The 27,850-nt window shown below is 38.4% G+C and overlaps 1 protein-coding gene across 2 annotated transcripts; it reads left to right on the plus strand.

Moving 5' to 3' along the window:
* Window positions 1–7,399: 7,399 nt before the first annotated feature.
* On the plus strand, window positions 7,400–25,111 carry CLEC4D (C-type lectin domain family 4 member D). 2 transcript variants are annotated; one of them, XM_081083184.1, is made up of 7 exons: window positions 7,400–7,598; window positions 10,913–11,013; window positions 12,853–12,933; window positions 14,113–14,199; window positions 14,878–15,029; window positions 24,075–24,190; window positions 24,504–25,111. In XM_081083184.1, exons 2-7 carry the CDS (start codon window positions 10,986–10,988, stop codon window positions 24,649–24,651), a joined length of 612 nt encoding a protein of 203 aa, XP_080939310.1. In that variant the 5' UTR covers window positions 7,400–7,598; window positions 10,913–10,985; the 3' UTR covers window positions 24,652–25,111. The 2 variants fall into 2 exon arrangements, with proteins under 2 accessions (XP_080939310.1, XP_080939311.1); XM_081083185.1 differs by lacking the exons at window positions 7,400–7,598; window positions 14,113–14,199 and having other exon boundaries at window positions 10,791–11,013.
* Window positions 25,112–27,850: the final 2,739 nt, after the last annotated feature.

The raw sequence follows: 27,850 nt of genomic DNA on the forward strand, positions 1-27,850 counted from the left end.
TTAGCATCTTACATAATTATAATCTCTAGATTAATATTTTTAATTTTAATGTAAAAGTTTTCCAAACTATGAAAGAAAAACACGTGCAAAGGATAATTTATCAAAAAAATATAATACTAAAATATATTATTCCCACTTCTTATACCATTAAGCAAATATCTAAGAATTACATTTTGAGAAGCATTAAGAATTTCTCATCTCTCTGCTTTGCTATTTCTGTGATATTTAAAATATATCTACTTTCTACTATGATGTTAAATAAGAAGATAATGAGAGTATGGGAGAGCAACCGAAGCTGTCTTATTATGGGAACTGAGAACATGTTGACTTAGACAAGTTGAAATTTTTTTGAATGTTAAAAAAAAAATCTCAGACTTTAGTGAAATTTAAAAAATTATTAGCATTATCATTAACACCAGCTCCAGTTTAGTTTTTTAAGGTCAAGTGCTAGAGAAATGGGTTTGAGGACAGATATTTCATTAATCAAGAGAAATGCATAGAATTTGGATTGAGTTTTTACAAATCAGAAGAAAATAAATGAAAGGAGTAAAGAAATGAAGTGAGAAACTAAAAGAGATAATTTCATGTATTACCAAAGATAGTTTTCATTGCAAGATATCTAGGATATTTCAAAGCATTAAAAATTTACTTTGCTTATTTTACTCCTTATATATTTTTTGTATTTACTAGTACTCAGAAAACTTTAGACACTTCTAAAAGACCCATGAGATTTTATTTTTTTAGGAGTAGTAAAATACAGAGAAGTAGACAGCCAGTGAATCAACATTTCTATTGAATAATTACTATATTCTTGGTACTAGGGAAGCAGTGAGGCCCCTAACAATCTCTACTCTAACTGTAGCTCTTCATTTTTATTCGATGGACATTAAAAAAACATATACAACTATAAATTTAAAAATGAAAGCACATACAAGCAAGCTCTGAGGTAGCAAAGTTATTTTTCGTGAGGTTAGGCACATAGAAAAGTGAGTATGTTTACCAGGTGTACCAGTTAATAATGCGGATTTTGTAATCAAAGAAAACACAATAATTTCAAGAGAAACATCAAAAGTGCTATATTCAAAGTAATGTCCATCGCTAGCCACACATTTCCCCCATCTTTCAGGTAATTTGTTCATACCGTCCCAATAGAACTTTTCTTGTTTTGAGGCAAACCATTCAGAGACCCAATTTTCCACTTCATGCGTTTTGAAGTGCTGCTCAGAAAGTGCATGTGCCATCAGTCGAAACAAGTGGTAATCTGAAGGAGCAAGGTCTGGTGAATACTGCGGGTGGGTGAATACTTCCCAGGCAAGATCTTCTAACGTGTCTTTAACTGTTTTTGAAGTATGTGATGGTGCCTCATCATTAAACAAAATTACTTTGCCGTGTCTTCTGGCCCATTCTGGTTGTTTTATGATCAAAGTGACATTCAAATTGACCTGGATGTTCTTCGTCTTTCACATCGAAATAATCACTTTTAAAGCATTTAAACCAGCGTCCACAAGTTCTTGAGATGGAGCATGTTCACCATAAGCTTTCCGAAGTATATGATAACTTTCAGCAGCACTTTTCTTCAAAATAAAGTAATGAATTAAAACTTCCTGCAAATGCTCTTTTTTTTGGCACGAAATTTGACATCTTTAAGCGTAAAAATATCTATAATGTTAACATCTTCAGAAAATTTGACATATGAAGTTTTGAAGCTTGTTGTCAATACAACAAAATAGCATACATATCAAATCGCATATATATCAACATATGTGTAACTCTAGCGATTGAAAAAAATCCGCATTATTAACCGGTACACCTGGTAAGAGGATTAGAGAATTGGCATTAAATGGTCAGACATATTTTAATCTTAAAACACACAAGAAAAAATAAATGTGGGAGAAGAGGAGTAAAGAATCTGTGAGAGGGTTATGTTTTGGTGGTTTGTGAAAACATGAAGCTCTCTAGCCTGATAAGGATATAATAAATTGTAAGCAAACTAATCACCCTTCCTCTTTCCCAGTGACTTGTCAAAATTCTTCATAATGGAAAATTGTTTTTTTATGACTTGCTTGTGAAATGCCATCCTACTGAAAGATACCACTTTTTCATGAGTAATTAGACTTCCTGTTCTAATGTTCAAATTATTTGGTTTGACCTCCTTTCTGAGTTTCAAATAAGTAGGCCCTGCTGTTTCACTTGAAGATTATAAGTAGACATTTCAAACTTTGCATCTTGAAAAGAGGCCCTAGAATTTATGAAAAAAACTCTCTTCTAGTATTCCCCATTGCAGTTTCAACATATATCCAGATGCCCAAACTATAAATCTAAGAATCATTCTCAACAATTTTCCTTTCTTTACCCCCTGTTTTCTGCTGTCTCAGTCTACCAATAGTAATATTATTATTGGCTAGGAGTTCCTGAAGGCACTCATCTGGGCCTGCAGTGAGGCTCCACAGACATCTTCACTTTTATTTTATTAAAAAAAAATATTTCAGAGAGGACGGGAGAGGGAAAGAGAGAGAGATAGAAACATCAATGATAAGAGAGAATTATTGATTGGCTACCTTTTGTATGCCCCCTACTGGTGATCGAACCAGCAACCCAGGCTTGTGCCCTGACCAGGAATTGAACCATGACCTTCTGGTTCACAGGTTGTCACTCAGCCACTGAGAAAACCAGTGTTGTGGCTGTACCTGACCCTGTGGTTCTTATTATGATTCCAAGACACCTTTAGCAATAACCATCAGAAATCTTTGAGGTGGATGCCTTACCTCAACCACTTAAGGCACTTGCATTACAATAAAAAAGTCCAACTGTCAGGTGCTTACACACTACATCCTTTCATCTAATCTATTATCAAATCCTACTTGTTAAAGTTTAAAGGTGCTGATTAGTGACACCGCTCTCATTTCTGAATTCTGGAGAATTTATGAAATATATAAAGGAACCAGGAAGGAATCCAAATACTAGCTTTATTACTGGCAAATCTATACTAAAAAAGTATGAATTGGATTTTTAGTCAAAAAAGTTTTTAAATTACTCTCCCAACTCTAAGTCTAAAATGGAAACCCCTTTTAGGGAGAAGTGTGTAGGTTACATGCAGAATAAAAGGACCTCCTTCTCACATTCCTGTAGATAGCCAAGAGAGAAAAGCAACACTTGAATACTGTCCTTTGATGAATTAGTTCTCCCCAGTAGAAGCAATTAAAGCATCAGTTCCTTTCTCAAGAGTCTAAGATACTGATCTAAGATGGCACTGGATTAGGTGGAAGCTACACTCACATCCTCCCAGAACCAAATTGGAATTACAACTAAATTATAGAAAAATCATCCCAAATAACTAACTGAAGACTAGCTGGAGAGCCTGGCCAGCATGGCTCAGTGGTTGACCTTTGACCTATGAACCAAGAGGTCCCCAATTCAATTCTGGTCAGAGCACATTCCCAGATTGTGGGCTCAATCTTCAGTTGGGGGCATGAGGGAGGCAGCCAATCAATGATTCTCTCTCATCTCTGTCTCTCTCCCCCTCTTCCTTTCTCTCTGAAATCAATAAAATCATATTTAAAAATAATTTGTATGCTATTAAAAAAAAAAGGCTAGCTGGAGAGAAGCCACATGAAGACTGATAGAATATGTGGAGGCAGGAGAGAGCTGGTGGGGCTCCCACAAGCTACATCTGAAGTTCCGGAGGGATATCTCAGCTGTGGGGCAGGGGGCATTCCCCCTGAGAAGTGTGGGGTCTTAGACCACCAGAACCAGGGAAATGCACCGACATAACAGCCATCTGTGAAAGGCAGTGGAAGTTTCCTCTGCATGGGAGAGGCAGCTTAGAGGAGCAGGCACCCTCTTAAAGGACCAATGCACCAAAATTTTGTTCTCAGCCGCTCATCCTAGGCTCTGGTAGAGGGAGGGCAGAGTGGACTAGAGCCATGTGAGGAGAGTCTGGGGTTGTTGTCTTTGGGGAGAGAGCTGAAGAGTCAGCCATCAGGATCCCTATGCTGTCATTGCCGTATATGGCAGAAGCCATCTTTCTCTGGCAGAGCATTCCCTTTCATGCCCCAGCAACCTGGGGGGAAGCAATAGCCCCACCCACTGGAATGCCTCTTGCCCTACTCTGTGGGAGCTTATGCCCTGCTGAGGTGTACAACTGGAGGCTCTTTCAGTGACTATGCCTAACAGGCAGCCTGGAGGTGGAGGTAGGTCTCTGGGTGCTTTGACTGTGTGGCTTGGCTGCTTCATCCTGAGAGGCTAATTAAAGTGCAATCTGTACATTCCTTATGAGGTTCCAGCAAAGCAGGTTTAAGAGAGCCTATAGGATTAATTACTATTCTTGTTGTGTTTATGCTGTGTTTCAATAGAATCGATTATGCACAGTTGTGGATATTAGACTGTGGTTCCGTTAATTGTCTTCAAAGTTTTATTTTTCACCTGTGAACTGAACTGGATTCTGAATTTTTCTAGTTTTCTTAGATATTTAGCATCAGCCCTCTAAACCAATTTTCCTCCCATTTTTTGACTTAGAATTATTGAGATTTATAACATGATTTTTCTCCACTGGGGTACAAAGCCTACTTGTGCTCCAGGGATATTGCTTCTTAACATTAACAACTCTAGAGACCATCGCAAATTCCTTCCATGCCCAGGCCTCACTGATCCTCTTACAAAAAGCAAAGATCACTTGGCTCTGAAGGAAAACTTTGCTTCTCTTCAGCAGGACACCCCTTCTCTTAGAGAAATCAGAGCCAAGAATCCTTAAAGTGGGAATGAATTAGGCAGTTAGACAGGCAAGAGCAGAGTAGAAAAAAATAGGCCATGTATGGAAGGTCACCAGGGCAGACAGCCCTGAGCGCCTAGCAGCAAACAATTGTGCAGTGGTAATTCACCCCTAGGGTGACTTTTCCTTCCCTAGTTTATCACTGGTCATATGGTTCAGACCCTTCCCTGAACTTTCCTCCCATGGCATGTTGGTAGTCATGTGGTAGACCCCCTTAAAGGAGGAATAAGGAGGCTGGAGAATAGCTTTAAACTATTCCCATACAAGCCCTTGCATGACGACTCTTTTAAGTGTTCAGAACAATAAGGTTCTGACTTGCATCAAATGATCTTGGAAGTAGAACCTTGGGTCTGTTGATCACAGAGTTTTGGTCAAACTAGAAATAACGTCTAAGCCTCAGTTGTGTTTCAGCTCCAGGTCCAAAAAAGCAGCAAGGCCAGGTGGGACAATGCCATGGCTGACATCAGGACCAGCTGTGATGACTAGTGACCCCCGCCCCCCCCCCTTGGTGCCAACCAATCAGTAAAGACCACAACCCTAAAAGACACACGTAGAAAGCTGATGAATATTTCATTAAAGTCTTCCCTGGGATCTACCCTAAGACCTCTGCTTTTAGAGAGCAAAAAGAAAACCTTGGGATGGAAGACCCATTTCTCTCTCTCTCCCACGCCTGTACCTTTCCTCACCCCCTTCTCAGAGGTGCTCTTTTTCTCTGGAGCATGCCCATGCCTTTCCGCCCTTTATTCTTCCCGCAGGCACATTACCTTTGCCTTTCTTAGCTCCTTAGGCCACTCTCCTTAGCTCCAAAGGCCACTTTTTGCTTCTGTAACTTATTTCCTGAGCCCATGCAGCCCACCTGGCTCACTTTTTCCACAGCTCACTTCTTGTACCTCTGTTGCTTTCTAAATAAACTTTTGCTTGTATTTGAGTCTTGTCTCTCAATTCTTTCTTAGCCAGAGCTCAAGTACTGAGATTGCTGGTAACATTCTATTGTTGTTCAGCTGTTAACAAGTTCATTTTTATTGATGAGTAGTATTCCTCTGTATGAATGTAACACAATTTACCTGTTTATGGACATTTGGTTGCTTCCAGAGTTCACCTACTATGCATAAATCTGCTACGGATGTTTATATGCAATGTTTTTTGAGCGTATGTTTTCATTTATCATGAGTAAATTCTTAGAAGTGAAATTGCTGAATCAAATGGAAAAATCTATGTACATCCTTATAAAACCTGCCAATTTCTGTTGAGAAGTCTATCATCTTTCTTTACTATATTCCTCTGTATATAATGTATTTTCTTTCTTTGGCTGCTTTTAAGATTTTCTCACTATTTTTTAAAGCAACTTGATTACTAGTATGATACACCTCGATTGTGTGTGTGTATGTTGATATTCATCCTGTTTTGAGTGTATTAAACTTATTTAATATGTGTGTTTATGGTTTTTACCTAATTTGGAAAAAATTTAGTCATTTTTTCCCTCCAAATATTTTCATGGCCCTTTAGGGGCACTCCATCTTCTATATATAAACCCAGTCAGTAGCCTGGAAGTATGGATGCTGTCTATAGTACTTGAAAAAAGTTCTCTGTTGAATGTCTTTGACTGTAGTCTGGCTTCTAGTTTCTCAGTTACTCTGGCCTATCTGCTCTCAGAAAAGCATATTCCCCAGATTTGTGATATTTACTTGCTCCACCAAAGAGGAAGCTGTGGGTCCCTGTTGAGTCATTGGTGTGTTGCTGCGGTGTCATCCTGTGTGCTTGCTGCTTTCATCATCACTGGAGTTGGTGTACAACTTTCCTTTCTCTGCCTCTTGTGTAAATTCTTTTTTTAGTGTAGTATAGTCATGATTTCTATACCAGATGTGTTTTTTTTACTGTTCACCTATGTTTTTAAATCTATCTGCAAGCCAGTGCTTGTTTTATCAGTGGCATTCTACCTGATAAAATGTCCTTTTCTCAGAGGACTGTAACGTATGGTTAGCCACAGTATGGGTCTGAGTGCCATGTTACCTAGATCTGAATTCCAGGTCTAGCATTCTCTGTGGGAGCTCAGGCAAGTTTTTAACTTTTCAAAAGACTTGTGTATGTTATTTGAAATTTGTGAAGATTAAGCAATTTGTGTTCAGTGCTTAGAACAGAGCCTGACATACCAATACATATTAACTTATTGCTTTAGAGGTGTATTTTTCATAATGCTCCAAGGTGTATGGTTAGGTTACTTGTATTAATTTTTTTATTTTTTTATTTTTTTTTACCAAGAGGTGTCAGGGTAGAATGGAGGGGCATACTACAGATCCAACAAGGGATCTGGATAATGAATCAGATACAACTTGTCAGATTACCTTGTTAGGAGTTAGTCTACAAAGCATACTGGTCAGCCACTTTTTTCTTCAGCCTCTTCCAGTTGTAATGACCAATGTCAACCTCTGACAAACTCAGCTTTGCTTACTTTCTGAGTTGGCCTGATTATATTGCTTTGGTTATTAATTTATTGGCTGCTTTTGCAACTCTATAAATAATATATTTGTTCACTTATTTTTGTTATTTTTAAAGCACATAACATATGTGTACTTATTGATTCATAAAGTACACATGTGTACTAATGTATATAATACTAACATTATACATCTTATGTAAAACATATTACCAATAAAAGATACAATATAAGGATACATGAAAATATTTTCTTCCTGTGCCCCTGATGAGTTGTCTTGTACATCCCATGTTGGACACCACTGCCTTCAACCCTGGTCCTAGAACAAAAACCTGATCTTCACAAGAGTGACTGTGGTGTCAAAAAGGAATGAAAAGCTCTTGGCCCATGCTTTAGGTAAGTGATACCTTGCTGAGCTGTCCCCCACTTGTGTTTAAGTTAGAAGTGTGGATTGGGTGTTATCTAATAATACTTCACTCAAAGTCTCCTGCTTGAGTAACCAGAAGAATCATGTGGAAATGGAGCTCCGTAAGGGAATAACTCATATTTTACTTAATGTGTCCTCTTCTACGGGACAGTAGGGTGCACTAGGACACCGAGGACAAACTGGGTCTGGAGTGAAACCTGTTGAATTCAAGCATGAATGAATAAATGATTGAACAATTGAATGAATATGTGAAAAACATTTTTAAGCCACAGGAAAAACACAATTAAGGTGTAATTCTCACTTGTCTGTAAAACATCTCCCTTGATAGAGGTTGTTCATTTATTTTTTGTTATATCGCTATTAAAATGAGAATTATTTCTACCTTTTGTCAGCCACACTTTTATGTTTACCTGGTTAAAGTGTTAGCTCTTAATTATATATGACATCCATGATTTAGTGCCCATGCATTCTAGAGAGGTTCAATTTAGTCAATGAACTTTTACATAATTCTGACCTTTTTGGGCCAAGAATAGTCTAAGATTATGTCTTTTTTTCTATGTATCCCATGCATTAATTCAGGTGTGTGTGTGTTGTTGTTTTTTTCCTCAAGGAGATTGTTCCCATTATTAAGGTCCTTTCTTGATGTTTGCTCTTTCAAAATAATTTGAGTGTGTGACTACTGGTTTGTCATTTTTATGCATTAACTTTTTATAAAATTATCTTAGAACAAAGAATGAAACAAAAATCTTGTAAAATACTGAGTCTCTGTCACATTTAAAAGAAACCCTCTTTCATCTAATTAGGAAGAGTTGGGAGACAACTTCTACTCCTCATCTAGGACATGCTAAGATAGGTGACTTTTACCTATTTAGCCACTGCTTTTTCCCGAGTGTGGAAGAGTCCCTGGAAAATAATAAGTATATTGTGGAATTAGTGAAAGGCAATGTTCCTTGCTGTATTCCTACAGTCTAGAAAGTGTATAGCATAGTGATGGTGAACCTTTTGAGCTCGGCATGTCAGCATTTTGAAAAACCCTAACTTAACTCTGGTGCCATGTCACATATAGAAATTTTTTGATATTTGCCACCATAGTAAAACAAAGATTTATATTTTTGATATTTATTTTATATATTTAAATGCCATTTAACAAAGAAAAAATCAACCAAAAAAAATGAGTTCGCGTGTCACCTCTGACACGCGTGCCATAGGTTTGCCATCACTGGTCTAGCATCATAGTAGATTATCACTAAATTTTTATAACTGAATGATTAGTTTTATTTCCATCTCCTTCCTAGTTCTGGTTTTTCATCAGGTAGTTCCCCGTTATGTTTATTTTCTATATATCCTTTTTTAGGTTCTGTCATCTGTATGAATCCAAAAACTCTGAGGGCAAAGGAACAGTTTCTTTGCTAAATTTGGACAATAAGATTTGAGGCTGAACTGTTTCTTTCACTTCAGAGCAAAAATTCACTTGTAAGACACTGTGGGACAGTCTTCGACCAAGGCCATCAAAGTGAAAAATGGCAAAAACCAGTAACTTGTGGTGTAGAAGAGATTGCACAGCCTAATAGAAAGGGATGCCCTAAATTATCTACAGATTTTTCAAAAATTTATAAATTTTCAATAACAGATATCCAAGATTCTTCACTCTAGCAAACCTCTGAAGCTCACATTCCATACACTTATCTCCATTTCTGGGCTTGGTTACTGCAAGTTAGTCTGATTATCTGAAAGGGTTGTCTGGTCAAAATCTTAATGGATTTAGTAGCTTGATTTGATTTATATGTCACTTTTTAAATGCATGTTTGAATTTCTAAAAATTTTGTTTTTACTTCAAAGAACTAATTTTTTTTTTATCAGGTAGTAGTTTACAGCTAAGAAGTTTCCTTTTAGAACTGCTTTAGCTGTATCCCACATATATTTGTATGTTGTATTCCCATTTTTATTTGTCTTAAGATTTTTTTGGATTTCTCTTTTGATTTCATCTTTGACGCATTGATTTTTCAGTACCACGCTGTTTAAACTCCACGTTTGTGCATTTTCAGTTTTTCTTATTATTGATTTGTAGTTTCATACCATTGTCATTGGAAAAGATGCTTGATATGATTACAATCTTATTACATTTATTATGACTTGTTTTGTGGCCTAACATAACCTATCCTAGAGAATGTCCCATGTGCTCAACCACTGAGCCACGCTGGTTGGGCTATTTTAGTCTGTACTTTTTTTTTTTTTTGCAATCAGGTGTTATATAACAATAGACATTTATTTCTCACAGTTCTGAAAGTTGGGAAATCTGAGATCAGGGTGGTAGCACAGTGATGGAAAGACAAAAACATTCAGTGCATGAGAGACAGTAGATGAAGTCAAGGACCCTGATGGTGACTTTATCACAGGATGTCACACTTTTATTTCCTTTGCAGTAACAATACTATTTTCTCTCATCTATGAAAACTTTGGAATTTAATCAATAGCTCCACCACCAAATTAATCAATAGCTTCTCAACACAAAACAAAGGTTTTTATGTCTCTACATACAATGTATATACACTGTGTGCATTAAAAGCTTTTGATCATTGGTCACATTGTCTTTTATCATTTGGCCACAACGTACTAACTACAGAGGACTTTCTGGAGCAGAGTTTACCTCAAGCATGTAACTGCCTTGAAAATATAAAATCCAGAAAAAGAGAAAAATGAAAGCATGTTCATTAATATTTTTTCACTTGTAAACTTGTATTTTAGATTCTTCTTTGGAGTAAAACAGGCTCTTCGACTGTTTACAAGGCAATTTTCGAGTTGTAATAGCTCCATGTTTTTCTACGGTATCCCCGCATTCAAGGTTGGTTGCCACAATCAGACAGAACAGAAAGTGCAAGCACCCTTTTTCTTACACCTATACTGGAACCTTAGCAGCAACAGCAGCAAATGTTCCAAGTCTGTCAGAAGCATTCAATTTTTATTAGGTATAATGATTATTCTGTTATGGTACTGCTAATTTTTATGTTTAGATAGATAAAAATAAATTGAATAATTCCACACGATACATAATTACTGATCTCAAGATACTTATGGAAATTTCTACTAACTGTTTTTGGATGTTGCTTTCTCAATTTCCTTTTTTCTTTGCTCCATCTCTCAGAGTGAATCAAAGGAAACTCATCTTTAGAAAGACTTCTTCTTTTGAGTCGAGTCTTTTATATTGAGAGCTTTATAGTCTCACCGGAATAGTAAGACTGATGTTTAATCTCAAGTGTTTCTGAAGATATTATTTTATCCACAGAAATATACCCTGGGAAAAATATAAGAGGCATCTGTTTTTCCCAAACACTGGACAGCAAGAGAGTTAACACACAATGGGGCAGGAAGGATCTCAAAATAAACGTGAGTACTTCTCTCTTTTCAATTTTAAAGAGGCAGATAAAATTATGACTAAGATTTAAAAATAAAATTGATAGTTGTAGTTGTGAAGATTGAAAATGATGATATGGGGAGGAGAAGGTGGAAGAAAATGAGAATGACTTTGATGAAGAAAAAGGCTATAAATAAATTCTAATACACTGGGAAACAGAAACTTCTTTGTAAAACATAAATTGGGCCAAGAGGGGAGTTAAAGTATATAAAGTATAAAAGAAAAACAAGATGGAAGGGAAGAGAGTAATTAGGGAAGTTTCTTTTAAAGGGAAGTGAGAAAAGATATAGAAAACATCCTGACTAAGGCTGTTCCTGAGGCTTTAACTTCATCCCATTTTATGTTTTACTAAAGTGACATAAATGGATGTGTATTATGAGAACATTAAATAATATTTTGAGAAATATATAGAGTATATGCAGAAATATCTTATTTTAAAATTAATGTTTCACTTTCTCTCATCACCACACCATGGCAAACTTCAGTGAATCCATAATGAATGATGGTCCTGAAAAAACCTTTTTTTATGCAACAGTAGGTCTTGGAGATTTCTTATGACAATACATACTGGTATACATGACTATTTTAATTGCCATACAGAATTCTATCATATGGGTTCATCATAGTTTAAAATATCTACTATTGACAATACATATATAAGTATTAGTTTTCAGTGTTTTCTGTATTTCCAAAGTATTCCAATGAATATCCTTTAATAGAAATAAATTTAGTTATTTCTATAGGACAAATCTCTAAAAATGAAACTTGTAAAGTATATGATTATCTAACCACTATGTTGTATACCTGAAGCTACTACAAAATAACACTGAATATAAACTATAATTTAAAAATGAAATTAAAAATACAAATGAAATTGTTGTGGCAAATATAATGCATTTAAAAATTGATAAATGTTGCTAACAATCTGTCTAAATGGCTTTCTAATTTATAGTTCACCAGTAGCATTTATTTTCTTACCTAAGATGTTATATTTTTAATTTACTTTAAAAACTCTGATATGTGAAAAAATCATAGCATGATATTTTAGTTTACATTTCTCTGATTGAGCATATTTTTATTGTTTAATGCCATTTGTAATATCAACAAATTAAATTTGCATCAAATTTTTGTTGTTTTCTAATTAATTTAAAAAATTCTTTATATAGTCTGGATATTAATATTTTGACATAATTTTTTCCAGGTATTCCTTTTGTTTTAATATTGTTATATAGGAATTTTTATGTTTTTAAAGATATCATAGCTTTATTTTTTAATTTTAATTTTTTATTTATAATCCTCATGCAAGACCATGCTTAGAGAGAGGGAAGGAGAGAGAGACAGAGACAGAGAGAGAGAGAGAGAGAGAGAGAGAGAGAGAGAGAGAGAGAGAAACATTGATGTGAGAGAGAAGCATTGACTGGTTGCCTTCTGTACATACCCTAACCAGGGAATCAAACATGAAACCTTTCAGTGTACAGGACAATGTTCCTACCAACTGAGCCACTCCAGCCAGGCAGAAGTTTTAATTTTTATGTACCCAAATTATCAATGTTTTACAATTTTTGAATTTTGTGTTTTACTTATAATAAGCCTTTCCTATTAAAAAAAAGCTTACATTTTATTTATTTACTTATTTATTTATTTGTAAACTCTGAAATTGACTTATTCAGGGAAAATCTTTAAGCTCTTCTCCACATCTAAAATATTTTTGGATGATCTCATATTTAGCTTGTTCCTTGATAGAATTAGTTTCCTTAGCTCTTGGGGCTGAAAAGGGGGTAACCTATTTATCTTTCTTTTTGTCCTGGTAGAAGGAGGCCAGCACTTCACTTGGGTCATTGCTATTGTTTTCATCTCACTTCTTGGTGCCTGCTTTATTGCAAATTGTTTGGGTAAGTTGTTAGCAAAAGTAGACTTCTCCTTGAATTATTTTCCTAAACAAATTTTATGAAGTTGCGCCAAACATTTTGTTATCTTTACTTTCCTCAGCATATCATCCTATAATGTCTTCAGGGTCTTGGATTTACCATTCAGAGCTACATGCTAGATCTGCTATTCTTTGCTGCTGCTGCCTTGTGTTGGGAAATGAAAGATAGAATTTAGACCCTTATCTATACATGTGAAGGCTGGTGACCAGTAAAATCAGCCCTCATTTTGGAGTAGGACTGCAAAGGGCTGCCTTGTATGAGTAAAGAGTAACCAACAAAAAACAACTTTCAGAAGGACTTTTAAAAGCCTGGCTTTAAAAAGAATAGTTGGAAGGCCTGTTATTTCTGATATGAAGGCCTTGTATGAGGTTATCATAAGTAAAGTATTATAAGTGCAAATAAAGGCAAATAGACCAAAAGAAAAGAATAGAAAGCTTAGTTACAGATTCTGCATATATAAGTTCTTTATATAAAACAGAAAGGGCAATTGCAGTATTATAGGAAAAGGATAGTTTTATTCAATTAATGGTGTAGATACCATTGATTATCCATATTTTAAAAATGAAATTGGTCTCCTGTCTCATATCATGTACAAAAAGGCTCATAAAACTGTAGAAAGATCCCAGTGTTTACCAAAAGTTGCCACTCTAACACCAAGTCTAATAGAAAAATATGCTTAAAAGCACATGCGCTAAAGGTTTGAAAAAATACTCCCATAAAGCACAAAATGGAATATATATATATGCCTAATATGCAAATTGTCCCCTTGGGAGTTCGACCAGGAGACCTGGAGTTCGCTCGCTCTCTATGACGTGCGCTGACCACCAGAGGGTGGCGTGGCAGTCGGACATCCCCCAAGAGGTCCCGTATTACGAGACAGCACAGGCTGGGCTAAGGGACACCCCCCCCCCCATGCATGAATTCATGCAACAGGCTTCTAGTATGATAATAAAAATATTAATTTCAACAATATCTTTCAACCAATTCACTTGGAGCTACAACAGAGGAACTGCAAAGGGAAAAAAAAGAGAATGTGAGGGCCCTAACTATTAGGATAAGAGAAAGGTTAGAGCAGTCAGCTCCCATTTCCCAAATTAAGTGATTATATAGGGAAAGGAAACAAACTTTTTTTCTCCTTGGCAGTGACCCACACCAACTTTCTACGCTGTAAGAAAAGCAGCACTGGAATGTCCAAGCTGACATGCGTCGAGGAAAAATCAGACCTGAAAGGTACAGGTGGCAGAGACACATAAGAGAATTTCTTTCTCATTTCCACTTCCATTAAAATTCACAATCGGATTTAGAGTAGATTTGTAGTCAGCCAGGAGAGATTAAAGTAACATAATTGAGAATATGGCACAAGAAGGCACATCAGTAATTGAGATAGAACTATTTCTCATGACTGTCATCAAATAACTGGAGAATGTATAATTTAATTCCATATCTTTTGATTCAGACATATCATAAGGACTGTTTCCTCCGACTCTCGTCTTTATTGCTTTTATTATTCTGGAATTTATAAAGTCTCATTTTGAAGAATGGGGAAACGCTTGACAGTTTTAGTAAGTTCTTCATACCCGTTAGATAAAATGTCCTGTAAAAGGCTTTGTTATGAAAACACTTTAAAAGTAAATGCAAATAGATGCAGGGATATTGAAAAATGATCATCCCTTCTAAGAGAATATGCTGTAATTTTCTTATTGTTAATACATGATTTTAATACTCTTGTTTAGAAGATATTTTGAAATGTAATTAGGAATATTTTTTGAAAGGGAAACAAAATGATTTTGGTAACCTTGGTATTATTCCCATGAATGTTAACTGGACACTAGATAGTAGAACAGTTATGCAATCTGGTATAGATGAATGCTCCTTTGTAACTAATTTCTATTTCAATATTCTCATGAGGGGACACCTGGAATTGCTGTCCCATTGGCTGGAGAGCCTTCCAGTCCAGCTGCTATTTTCCTTTTCATGACAACAAGACATGGGTGGAGAGTGGAAGGAACTGTACAGGGCTAGGGGCCCACCTGGTCACCATCAGCACAGAAGCTGAGCAGGTATGTTGGGAGGCTCCCGTCAGTTTCTCTGCTGCTTTGAATCTCTTAGAGGAGAGAGAGGACTTTGTCTGCTCTACCATGCTTCTGTGCCTTTGCTTCATCTGTTCCATGTGCCTGGAAAGCCTTTTCTTCCTCCCTTACTTGTGTGTGTGTGTGTGTGTGTGTGTGTGTGTGTGTGTGTGTGTGTGTGTTTATTTTTAAAGAAAGAGGAAGGGGGGAGAGAGAGAGAGAGAGAGAGAGAGAGAGAGAGAGAGAGAGAACATTGATCTACTGCCTCCTGCACAGCTCCCACCAGGCATGGAGCCTGCCTGCAACCTGGGCATGTGCCCTGACTGAGAATTGAACCAGTGACTTCTTGGTGCATGGGTCGATGCTCAACCACTGAACCACAATGACTGGGTCGTCTATTATTTTGTTAATATGACCAACTTCTTTGGATCTTTCCAGATGTCATTCATGTAGTATTTCCTAGAGAAAACTACCCTGACCATCTTCCCTACTCCACCCTCCCTATTCTAAGTTGAAGGTGTTTTATGGGACTTTGTGCATTGTGTGATCATGGCAATTACTTTAGTGCCCTGCAATTGTCTGTTTAATACTCCATCTCTTCCAATGATTTCTACTTTGTAGAAGGCTGAGGCCATGCCTTACTCATCTTTGTATCACTAATGTCCTGCACAGTGCTAGGCACTCTGCCTATGTCTTAATAACTGTCTTAATAAGTAAATAAATGAATGGTTAATTGATACTAAAAGAGCTACAGGATAAAGCATAGAAAAAATAATTCAGATGTATGGTTGTAATCCTATATGATAAAGAAGTAATATGCAAATTGACCATCACAGCCTTGCACAAGATGGCCACTCCCATGGGTCAAAGATGGCCGCCCCCATGTGGCCATCAAGGGAGGGCAGTTGTAGCCAATCAGGTCAGCAGGGGAGGGCAGTTGGGGGCGACAAGGCTGGCAGGAGAGAGCAGTTGGGGCGACTGGGCTGGCAAGGGGAATCCAGTTGGGGGCAATCGGGCTGGCAGGGGAGGGCAGTTGGGGGCAATCAGGCCAGCAAGGGAGGGCAGTTGATGGCAACCAGGCTGGCAGGGGAGGGCAGTTGGTGGTGACGGGGCCAGCAGGAAAGGGCAGGTGTGGGCATTGGGCCAGCAGGGGAGCAGTTAGGCATTGATCAGGCTGGCAGGGGAGTGGTTAGGGGGTGATCAGGCTGGCAGGCAGAAGTGGTTAGGGGCAATCAGGCAGGCAGGCAGGCAGGCAAGCGGTTGGGAGCCAGCAGTCCCAGATTGTGAGAGGGATGTCCGACTGCTGGTTTAGGCCTGGTCCCTGTTTAGGCCACAGGAATCGGGCCTATACTGGAAGTTGGACATCCCCCAACGGGTTCCAGATTGGAGAGGGTGCTGGCTGGACTGAGGGATACCTAACCACCCCCCCCCCCGCACAAATTTTGTGCACCAGGCCACTAGTTTAAAAAAAAATCTTTTTTTATTTTTTTTATTTATTGCTTAAAGTATTACAAAGGGTATTACATATGTGTCCATTTTATCCCCCCGCCCTAGACAGTCCCTTAGCCTCCCCTATCCCCCAGTGTCTTATGTCCATTGGTTATGCTTATATGCATGCATACAAGTCCTTTAGTTGATCTCTTACCCCCCTACCTCCTGCCCTCCAACCCTCCCCGGCCTTCCCGCTGCAGTTTGACAATCTGTTTGAGGCAGCTCTGCCTCTGTATGTATTATTGTTCAAAAATTTATAATGGTCTCTATTATCCATGAATGAGTGAGATCATGTGGTATTTTTCCTTCATTGACTGGCTTATTTCACTTAGCATAATGCTCTCCAGTTCCATCCATGACGTTGCAAATGGTAAGAGTTCCTTCCTTTTTAGAGCAGCATAGTATTCCATCATGTAGATGTACCACAGTTTTCTAATCCGTTCATCTACTGATGGGCACTTAGGCTGTTTCCAGATCTTAGCTATGGTGAATTGTGCTGCTATGAACATAGGGGTGCATATATCCTTTCTGATTGGTGTTTCTGGTTTCTTGGGATATATTCCTAGAAGTGGGATCACAGGGTCAAATGGGAGTTCCATTTTCAGTTTTTTGAGGAAACTCCATACTGTCTTCCATAGTGGCTGCACTAGTCTGCATTCCCACCAGCAGTGCACAAGTGTTCCTTTTTCTCCACATCCTCTCCAGCACTTGTCGTTTGTTGATTAGTTGATGATAGCCAGTCTGACAGGTGTGAGATGGTACCTCATTGTTGTTTTGATTTGCATCTCTCGGATGATTAGTGACTTTGAGCATGTTTTCATATGTCTCTTGGCTTTCTGAATGTCCTCTTTTGAAAGGTGTCTATTTAGGTCCTTTGCCCATTTTTTGATTGGATTGTTTATCTTCCTTTTGTTAAGTTGTATGAGTTCCCTATAAATTTTGGAGATTAGGCCCTTATCAGATATGACATTGGCAAATATGTTTTCCCACACAGTGGGCTTTCTCGTGCTTTTGTTGATGGTTTCTTTTGCTGTGCAGAAGCTTTTTATTTTGATGTAGTCCCATTTGTTCATTTTCTCTTTAGTTTCAAGTGCCCTAGGAGCTGTATCAGTGAAGAAATTGCTTCGGCATATGTCTGAGATTTTGTTGCCTTTGGATTCTTCTAGAATTTTTATGGTTTCCTGTTGTACATTTAAGTCCTTTATCCATTTTGAGTTTATTTTTGTGTATGGTGTAAGTTGGTGGTCTATTTTCATTTTCTTGCATATATCCATCCAATTTTCCCAACACCATTTATTGAAGAGACTATCTTGACTCCATTGTATGTTCTTGCCTCCTTTGTCAAATATTAATTGAGCATATTGGTTCGGGCCGATTTCTGGGCTCTCTATTCTATTCCATTGATCTATATGCCTATTCTTGTGCCAGTATCAGGCAGTTTTGAGAACAGTGGCTTTGTAATACAACTTGATATCTGGTATTGAGATCCCACCTACTTTGGTCTTTTTCAGGATTGCTGCAGCTATTCGGGGTCTTTTTTTATTCCAGGTGAATTTTTGGAGAGTTCGTTCTAGATCTCTGAAGTATGCCGTTGGTATTTTAATGGGAAGTGCGTTGAATTTATAGATTGCTTTGGTAGTATGGACATTTTAATGATGTTGATTCTACCAATCCATGAACACGGTATGTTCTTCCATATGTTTATGTCTTCCTCTATATCTTTTTTCAACGTCCTGTAGTTTTCTGAGTAGAGGTCTTTTACCTCTTTAGTTAAGTTTATTCCTAGGTAACTTAATTTCTTTGGTGTGATGGTAAACGGGATTGTTTTTATAATCTCTCTTTCTGAAAGTTCACTATTGGTGTATAGAAATGCCTCAGATTTCTTGGGGTTAATTTTGTATCCTGCTACATTGCCATATATTAAGTCTAGTAGCTTTTTGATGGAGTCTCTAGGGTTTTGTATGTATAATATCATGGCGTCTGCAAATAAGAACAGTTTTACTTCCTCTTTTCCAATTTGGATGCCTTTTATTTCTTCTTCTTGCCGAATTGCAATGGCTAACACTTCCAGTACTATGTTGAACAGGAGTGGTGAGAGGGGGCATCCCTGTCTTGTTCCTGTTCTTAGGGGAAATGGTGTTAGTTTTTGTCCATTGAGTATGATGTTGGCTGTGGGCCTGTCATATATGGCTTTTATTATGTTGAGGTATGATCCTTCTACTCCCACCTTGCTGAGAGTTTTTATCAAAAATGGGTGTTGAATTTTGTCAAATGCTTTTTCTGCATCAATTGATATGACCATGTGGTTTTTTTCTTTCAATTTGTTTATGTGAAGTATCACGTTTATTGATTTTCAGATATTGTACCATCCTTGCATCCCTGGGATAAATCCTACTTGGTCATGGTGTATGATCTTTCTGATGTACTGTTGGATCCGATTTGCTAAGATTTTGTTGAGGATTTTGGCATCTATGTTCATGAGGGATATTGGCCTGTAATTCTCTTTCATTGTGTTGTCTTTACCTGGTTTTGGTATTAGGGTGATGCTGGCTTCATAGAATGAGCTTGGAAGTGTTCCTTCCTCTTGAATTTTTTGTAGTAGTCTGAGGAGGATAGGTTTTATTTCTTCCTTGAATGTTTGGTAAAACTCCCCTGTGAAGCCGTCTGGTCCTGGGCTTTTGTTTGATGGAAGCTTTTTGATGACTGCTTCAATTTCTTCCATAGTTATTGGCCTGTTGAGATTTTTAGATTCTTCCTGATTGAGTTTTGGAATGTTGTATTTTTCTAGGAATTTGTCCATTTCCTCCAGGTTGTCTAGTTTGTTGGAGTAGAGCTGTCCATAGTATTTTTTAACAATCATTTGTATTTCTGTGGGGTCTGTTGTTATTTCGCCTCTATCGTTTCTGATTTTGTTTATTTGGGTCCTCTCTCTTTGCTTCTTGGTGAGTCTGGCTAGAGGTTTGTCAATCTTGTTTATCCTTTCAAAGAACCAGCTCTTGGTTTCATTGATTTTCTGTATTGTTTTTTTGGTCTCTATGTCATTTATTTCTGCTCTAATCTTTATTATCTCCTTCCTTCTGCTCACTCTGGGGTTTTCTTGTTGCTCTCTTTCTAATTCTTTGAGTTGTAGAGTTAGATGATTTACTACCACTTTTTCTTGTTTTTTGAGATAGGCCTGTAGAGCTATAAACTTCCCTCTCAGGACTGCTTTCATTGTGTCCCATAGGTTTTGGATTGTTGTGTTTTCATTGTCATTAGTTTCCAGGATGTTTTTAATTTCTTCTTTGATTTCATTGGTAACCCAATCAATATTTAATAGCATGCTATTCAGCTTCCAGGTGTTTGAGTATTTTGGATTGGTTTTTATTGTAGTTTATTTCTAATATTATGCCATCGTGGTCTGCGAAGATGCTTTTTATGATTTCAATCTTCTTGAATTTGGGGATACTTTGCTTGTGACCCAATATATTATCTATTTTTGAATATGTCTATGAGCACATGAGTAGAACGTATATTCCGTGGCATTGGGGTGAAGTGTTCTGAAGATGTCTATTAAGTCCATCTGATCTAGTGAGTCATTTAGAATTGCTGTATCTTTGCTGATTGTTTGTCTAGAGGACTTATCCAGTGCTGTCAGTGGTGTATTAAAGTCCCCTACTATGATTGTATTGTTGTCGATCTCTCCTTTGATATCTTCTAGGAGTTTTTTTTATGAATTTGGGTGCTCCTGCATTGGGTGCATATATGTTTACCAGGGTTATATCTTCTTGTTGTATTGATCCCTTTAGCATTATGAAGTGGCCTTCCTTATCTCTTGTTATGGCCTTCACTTTGAGGTCTATTTTGTCTGATATAAGTATTGCTACCCCAGCTTTCTTTTCCTTTCCATTTGCCTGAAAGATATTTTTCCATCCTTTCACTTTCAGTCTGTGTGAGTCCCTTCTAATGAGGTGGGTTTCTTGTAGACAGCAGATGTATGGGTCATGTTTTTTTTATCCATTCAGCCACTCGATGTCTTTTGATTGGAGCATTTAGTCCATTTACGTTTAAAGTTATTATTGAAAGGTACTTGTTTGTAGCCATTTCTTTTTTTGTGGCTGTTTTCTTTCTGAGCTTTTTATTTCTTCTTTTCATACCAGTCCCTTTAGCATTCCTTGCATTGCTGGCTTGGTGGTGATAAACTCCCTTAGCCTTTTTTTGTCAGTGAAGCTTCTTATTTCCCCTTCAAGTTTGAATGATAGCCTTGCTGAATAGAGTATTCTTGGATTCAGTCCTTTTCTTTGCATCACTTTGTAAATTTCTGTCCATTCTTTTCTGGCCTGATGTGTTTCTGTTGAGAAATCATTTGACAATCTAATGGGAGATCCCTTGTATGTAACTTTCCGTCTCTCTCTTGCAGCCTGTAAGATTCTCTCTTTGTCCTGAACATTTGCCATGGTAATTATGATGTGTCTTGGTGTGGGTCTTTTCAGGTTCACCTTGTTTGGGACTCTCTGGGCTTGTGTGACTTTTTTCTTCCCCACCTCAGGGAAGTTTTCTGATATTATTTCTTCAAGTAGGTTTTCTAATCCTTGTTCATCCTTCTGTTGTTCTGGTACCCCTATTATTCGTATGTTGTTTTGTTTCATGTTGTCCCAAAACTCCCTTAGGCTCTCCTCCTGTCTTTTAATTTTTTTCTCCAATTGCAGTACATTTTGGGTGTGTTTTGCTTCCTTGTCTTCTAATTCACTAATTCGGTCCTCCGCTTCTCCTAGTCTACTGTTGATACTTTCAATGGAGTTTTTCATTGCAGCTATATCACTCTTCATTTCTTCTTGGGTCTTACTTAAGTTGTTGATTTTTTCATCTGTTTCTTCTAGCTTCTTCCATATGTTATCGATTTTTTCATCTATTTCTTCTTGTTTCTTCCAGAGGTTGTCGATTTTTTCCTCCATCCGGTTTATGCACTCTAGGACCCTTATTCTGAATTCTTTTTCTGTCATGTTGCATGCCTCTGTATTACTTAGCTGCTTTTCTGGAGAATCCTCCTTCTCTTTCCTTTGGGGGTTTCTTTGTCTACCCATGTTTGATCTCACTGACATATCTAGACATTGAGTCATTCAGTGGTTGCTCCCTTGGTGGCAGTGACTCCTTGGTCTGTGGTTGCTCTTCGGCGGTTGCGGTAGCAGCTGCTCTTCAGTTGCCAGCAGCTCCTCTGGTGGGTGCTGTTCACAGCTGTGGTGGCTCTTCTGGCTGGTGGGGTGAGGTTTCACGTACAGCTGCTGTTCCTCAGCAGAGGGTGTGGTGCTCAGGAGGTTGCTGTTGCTTGGATCTGCTGCGTTGATTTAAAGGCACAAAATACAACACAACAAGGCACCACGTACCAGGCACTATACACAGATATATTCACGATATTAATAACCCCAAATAAAGGTGAGCACCCGAATTAAGAGAATTAGGGGATAAGGAAGAAGGAAGAGAAAAAGATAAAAGAGAAAAAAGAAAAGAAAAGTAGGGACCAAAAAAAGGAGTGCAAAAATGAAATTGGGAAAAAGGAGGGGGGAAAATAAAAGCGAGAAAAGAAAAGAAAAGAAAAAACAAAGAGGGAAAAGAGAGAATGAAGTGGAAGAGGGGAAGAGACTTTTTATATGAGGAGAATACTCCTATAGAACAGCCATTAATCCCAACAAATTCCAGCAACAGCTCCCTGGAGATGAATGCAAACTAGAAACAACCAATAATATAACGATGAAAATAGAATGGAGAACAGTAATCCCAAAATAAAATAAAGAGAAAATAAAATGGCACTTTAAAAAATGGTACAATGGTAGCAGTAATAATACTGGTTAAAAATAAGAAGGTAGTAATTAAAAGGGTAAAATCAGGTGATGGAAAAAGAAGAAAAAAAAGAAAAGAAAAAAATTGGTTTCTTAGTTAAAAGGTGAAAAAAGATAGAAAAAAAAATTGCAGTAGTGAAGGTCCTTCAGTTCTTCTGTTCTTCAGTGTGGCTCGCCTTAGACCTGCCAGGTATTCAGGAGAGTGTTGAGTTTCCCTGAGATACACTGTTCCTCTGTGTTGTAAACCACAGTCCTTATTTTAAAGCAGGCCACATTTGTTTCCCAGACTGCCTTATTTTGTGTTTAGCAAAGAGTCAGTTTGTGGGTCAGCCTCTGGGTGGCAGTGTTCTGGGGCTGGCCTCTGAGGCTACAGGGCCTCTCTGTCCAGTGGAAGTTCACTGCCCCGAGCTGGCTGCGTAATAGTTAGTTATCAGAGCTGTGTTGTTGCTGGGATTGAAAATCCCTCTATAGGCAAGACCCTGTTAACTCCCAGGCACTGATCAGGTTATTTTAATCCTTGATCTCATACAGGGTGGAATCTGGGTGTGGCTGTGCTCCTTGCCTGGGGGCTGGGGGGAGGAGTCTCACTCTCTGGAGAGAATGGCTGCCCCAGTCCTGGGCTCAGGGGTGTCTCTGCACTCAATTCGCTGCCACCTCTCCCGGCCCCCCTTCTCTCCTCAGTCTCTCCCCAGATTCCACTCCTCTGCACACTCTCCCTCTCTTCAGCACAGGTGAGTGTCTGTATCCGAAATGTCCCATGAACAGGATTCAGTGAAAACAAACAAACAAACGCCGGCCGCGGAAACGGAGAAGGCTTGGTTTCTGTAAGCTTCTTCTCTTACTGGGACTGCGTGGTCTAGTCAGCTCTTCAGGCTGCCCCCTTTAGGCTCAGTCCTCTGTGATCACAGAACCCAGCTCTCAATTCCCCCGGCGGCGCCAGGAATCCCACGGTTCTCCTTTCCCCCCATCAGGGGCTGTGCCTGTCCCAAGGGACGCTGCTGTCTGCCACACGGTCTCCCTCCGACTCTCTGGGCTCAGAGGTCTGGCAAACTTTCCTGCCCAAATCGCTGTTTTTTTTTTACCTTTCCAGGGGAGTTCTGCTCTTCCCGGCTGCAAACTGTCTCACCATCTGAGCAATTTCGCCAATTTGGGGGGGATGTTATTAGTTTCAGCTGCTCACTCCATTTTCAAAAAAAAATAAAAAATAAAAAATCTTAATTTAAAAATTGAAATGTATTTTCTTATGTAATATATTTCCATATATGTACCATAACTCACATTCTACCCTTATGCTGATCAGAAGGATTTCCTAGAGAATTCTGTTTTCATGGCTTTCCAATCTATAGGCAGACTCTTTGAATAAAATGGGATTTAATAAAATATACAAACAATTAAAGAGGGAAAATTTAAAAACAAAAGTTCCTGATAATCTGATCCTATTAAATATTTGTTAAGTAGTTGTTAAGTAGATCTCAGTTAATCTTCAAAATAACTCAGTGTAGTAGTGGAATTGACTCTTTTGAAGATAAGAAAACTAGGGTTTATGAGACTAAAGCACTTTCTAACAGTACATAGTAAACAGCAGAGGCAGGATATGAAAACAGATCCATCTGGTGCCAACCCTTTTTGCTTAACTAGTAATCTATTCAACCTCTTTCCTCTTTTCCTATCATCTATCACATGATAAGTGCAAATAAATTTATAGGAATTTACAATTTTTTTTATACAGAACTTTATTACTCAATTTTTGGATAGACGATTTTCATATTTCCTGGGACTTTCATATGAGAATTCTGAAGGCCTCTGGCAATGGGTGAACAGGACGCCATTTAACCCACATATGGAGTGAGTATATTGACTGGGATGAAAGAGTTTTATAGGCAAAGATGGGAAGAAGGTAGCAAGCAGAATTCATTTTGGGGTGGAGCATACCAGTGTAAAAGTGCTTACTCAGCACCATGTATTGTGTAACCTTTATACTAGTAAACTACTACTACACTTGTATTGGGCAGGGCAGGTCAGCTCTAAATTTCTCACTTAAGGGCATTTAGGGTCATTTTCTCTGCATAGTCCCCTGACACACACCGTGTGTGTGTGTGTGTGTGTGTGTGTGTGTGTATGTGTGTGTGTGTATTACATATACTCTTTTTCATTTCAGATTCTGGCATAAGGGTAAATCCAATAATCATCAGAAGGAAAATTGTGTTGTCCTTGCTAATGACCAAAACAAATGGGCCTGGAGTAATCTTTCTTGTAACTTTGAGGCAAGTAGGATTTGTAAGAAACCTGGAAGAATACTCACCTGAAAGTTATGAAGAGGTTCTTGTGATGAGGACTGAAAAGAAGAACCCATTAGCCTAGGGAAGAATGTACATGCACCACTGGAATAGAGAAAACATACTAGATCATAGAACATTTTCAGTCACGATGGGACTTATTTTTTCAATTCATTCAAGATAATGTGTTTTTGTGTAGTGCTTTAGTGGAAGGAATAATCTCTTCTATGAAAATCAGATTTCATTAATTTTGCTTTCTTGATAGGATTTCAAAGAATTTATTCTTTGAAATGCAATTGGTGTTCATTTATTACACATTTAGCAGAATGGCTTAAATGATGCAATGTTTTAGTTATTTTTTCCTCTACCCCAAATCTTAACTCTTAAAATTTAGTGAAATATTCACATTGTAAGACATAAAAATATCAAATCACTATATTGTACACCTGAAATGAATATCCTATATAATAAAAAGCATAATATACAAATCAACCAAACAGTGGAATGACCAGTGAATGGGGGACGGGGCTGGCGAGCAGGCGGCGCCAGGCCAGCCAAGGCTTGTGCCAGTGGGCAGAGGGAGGGAATGGCGATGGGGGGGAGGGAGGGTGGTGACCAGTGGCGGCAGAGGGGCCATCGAGGGGGCTGGCACCATCCCCTGATCCGCCCGTTCGGTTTCCTTTCACAGAGGGAGGCCAGGTGGCAATGGCAGGGTGATGGGGGCGATGCCGTCCCCTAATCAGCTGGCCCAATCACTGCCCGCCGAGGGAGGCCAGACTGCGGCTTAGGCATGCTCCTCCCAGGAGCCGTCAGTAGGACAACCCATGAGGACTCCTGGACTATGAAAGGGTGCACAAATTTTCATGCACCAGGCCTCTAGTCCTATATAATAATAGAGAAACATGGTAATTAACCATACCTCTGCTACCTTTCCCATCGGCTAATCAGGGCGATATGCAAATTAACTGCCAACCAAGATGGCAGCCAGCAGCTAGGCAGCTGAAGTGATCAGGAGGCTTGCTTGCTCCAGCGATGGAGGAAGCCAAGGTTCCCCGCCTGCTGCTGCCAGCCTCTGAGCTGCACTCTAAGAAAAAATGTTGCAATTATAGAAGTTGAAAAAAACCCAGAATCCTGCTTTCAGCCGTCAGAGCTGGAGCGAGCAGGACCGAAACAATGTTACAATTATAGAACCCAAACAAACCCAGATCCCTGCTTTCAGAAGCCGAGGCCTCAAGCTGGAGCCAGCTCTCAGCTCCAGTGACAGCCATAAATGGTAAATAAATTCCAGAAGAAAAAAGAAAAGAAAAAAGGAGAGGTTGGGAGCTTCACTTGCCGCCAGCCTGAAAACTGCCCTCATCCCCTCACCCAGACTGGCCAGGCACCCCAGTGGGGACCCACACCCTGAAGGGGGTGTGACCAGCTGCAAACAGCCATCATCCCCTCATCCAGGCTGGCCAGGCACCCAAGCGGGACCACCATCCTGATCTGGGACACCCTTCAGGGCACATCCCCAACTGGGGATAAATCCTGCAACCCAGGTATGTGCACTTGGCTGGATTGGAACCTGAGACCCTTCAGTCCGCAGGCTGAAGTTCTATCCACTGAGCCAAACCAGCTAGGACCCCTCTGTGATTTTATACATCTATGTGTACATCATTTTTCCTTACTTCCATGGCTGCCACCAAAGATGAGGCCACCATCTCCTTAACTGGATAATTGCAACAGCCTTCTAATTGGCATCGCTGATTCCAACCTTAGTCCCATTCATTCTGTTCTCAACACTCATGACATCTTTTCTATTCACCAAAATTTCTTTGACACAACTGATAGTAATGTCATAAAAATAAATGCTAATTAGTTTAGTACGCTGTGGTAGTCCTAGAAGTTTGAAGCACAAAGAAATTTAAATACTGTTTTTATCTTCAAAAAAGTAATGTAAATATTTTAAAAAGAAAAAAGTAAAAACATTAATAAAAGTATAAAATAAATCTCTCTTCTACCCTGAGCTCCAGTCTTCTAAATGCTTCTTCTGAGTAAGTACATGGTCAGTTTCTATATTTCAATGTATGTTTATATGTGTTATATAACATATGTAGATATATAACCCACAATTTTTTACACTAATGGAAACGTTATCTACATAGTCTTAAACATCTTGCATTTTTTACTTAACAATATACCTTGGAAACTGTTCTATACCTTGTTGCTTATAAGTAAATAGTGTTTTATTGTATTGATGTATCATAATTTGAAATAGCCTTAAAATGACAAAAAAAAGTTTCTTATGTAATAAAAATCAACAAAATAATGGTTGTGGTATAACATGATAATATCTGGTATTGTGACCCCACCAACTTTGCTCTTCTTTCTCAAGGTTGCTGTGGCTATTCAGGGTCTTTTTTGATTCCATATAAATTTCCAGAATATTTGTCCTAGGTCTGTGAAATAAGCCTTTGGTATTTTGATAGGGATTGCATTGAATCTATACATTGTTTTCGGTACTATGGCCATTTTAATGATGTTGATTCTACCAATCCATGAACACGGCATATTCTTCTACTTGTGTATATCTTCCGCTCTCTCTTTTTTGAAAGTCCTGCTGAATTCATTTATTAAATCTAGTAGTTTTCTGATGGAGTCTTTAGGGTTTTCTATGTACAGTATTATGTCATCTATGAATAGTGAAAGTTTTACTTCCTCTTTTCCAATTTGTTGCCTTTATACTACAAAGCCACTGTACTCAAAACAGCCTGAAACTGGCACAAGAACAGGCATGTAGACCAATGGAACAGAACAGAGAAACCAGAAACTGACTCAAGCCATTATGCTCAATTAATATTTGACAAAGGACACAAGAGAATACAATGGAGTCAAGACAGTCTCTTCAATAAATGGTGTTGGGAAAATTGGTCAGATGCATGCAAAAAAGTGAAATCAGACCACCAACTTACACCATACACAAAAATTAACTCAAAATGGATAAGACTTAAATGTAAGAGTGAAACCATAAAAATCCTAGAAGAAACCATTGGCAGCAAAATCTCAGACATCTCTCATAGCAATATGTTTATGGATACATCTCCTAGGATAATGGAAATTAAGGAGAAAGAAACCAATGGGACTACATCAAAATAAAGAGGTTCTGGACAGCAACAGAAACCATAAAAAAATAACATGGGAGCCCACTCCATGGGAGAACATATTTGCCAATGATACATCTGATCAGGGG

Source organism: Myotis nattereri, assembly GCF_964212035.1.
Source record: "Myotis nattereri genome assembly, chromosome: 2".
Classification (NCBI taxonomy): domain Eukaryota; kingdom Metazoa; phylum Chordata; class Mammalia; order Chiroptera; family Vespertilionidae; genus Myotis; species Myotis nattereri.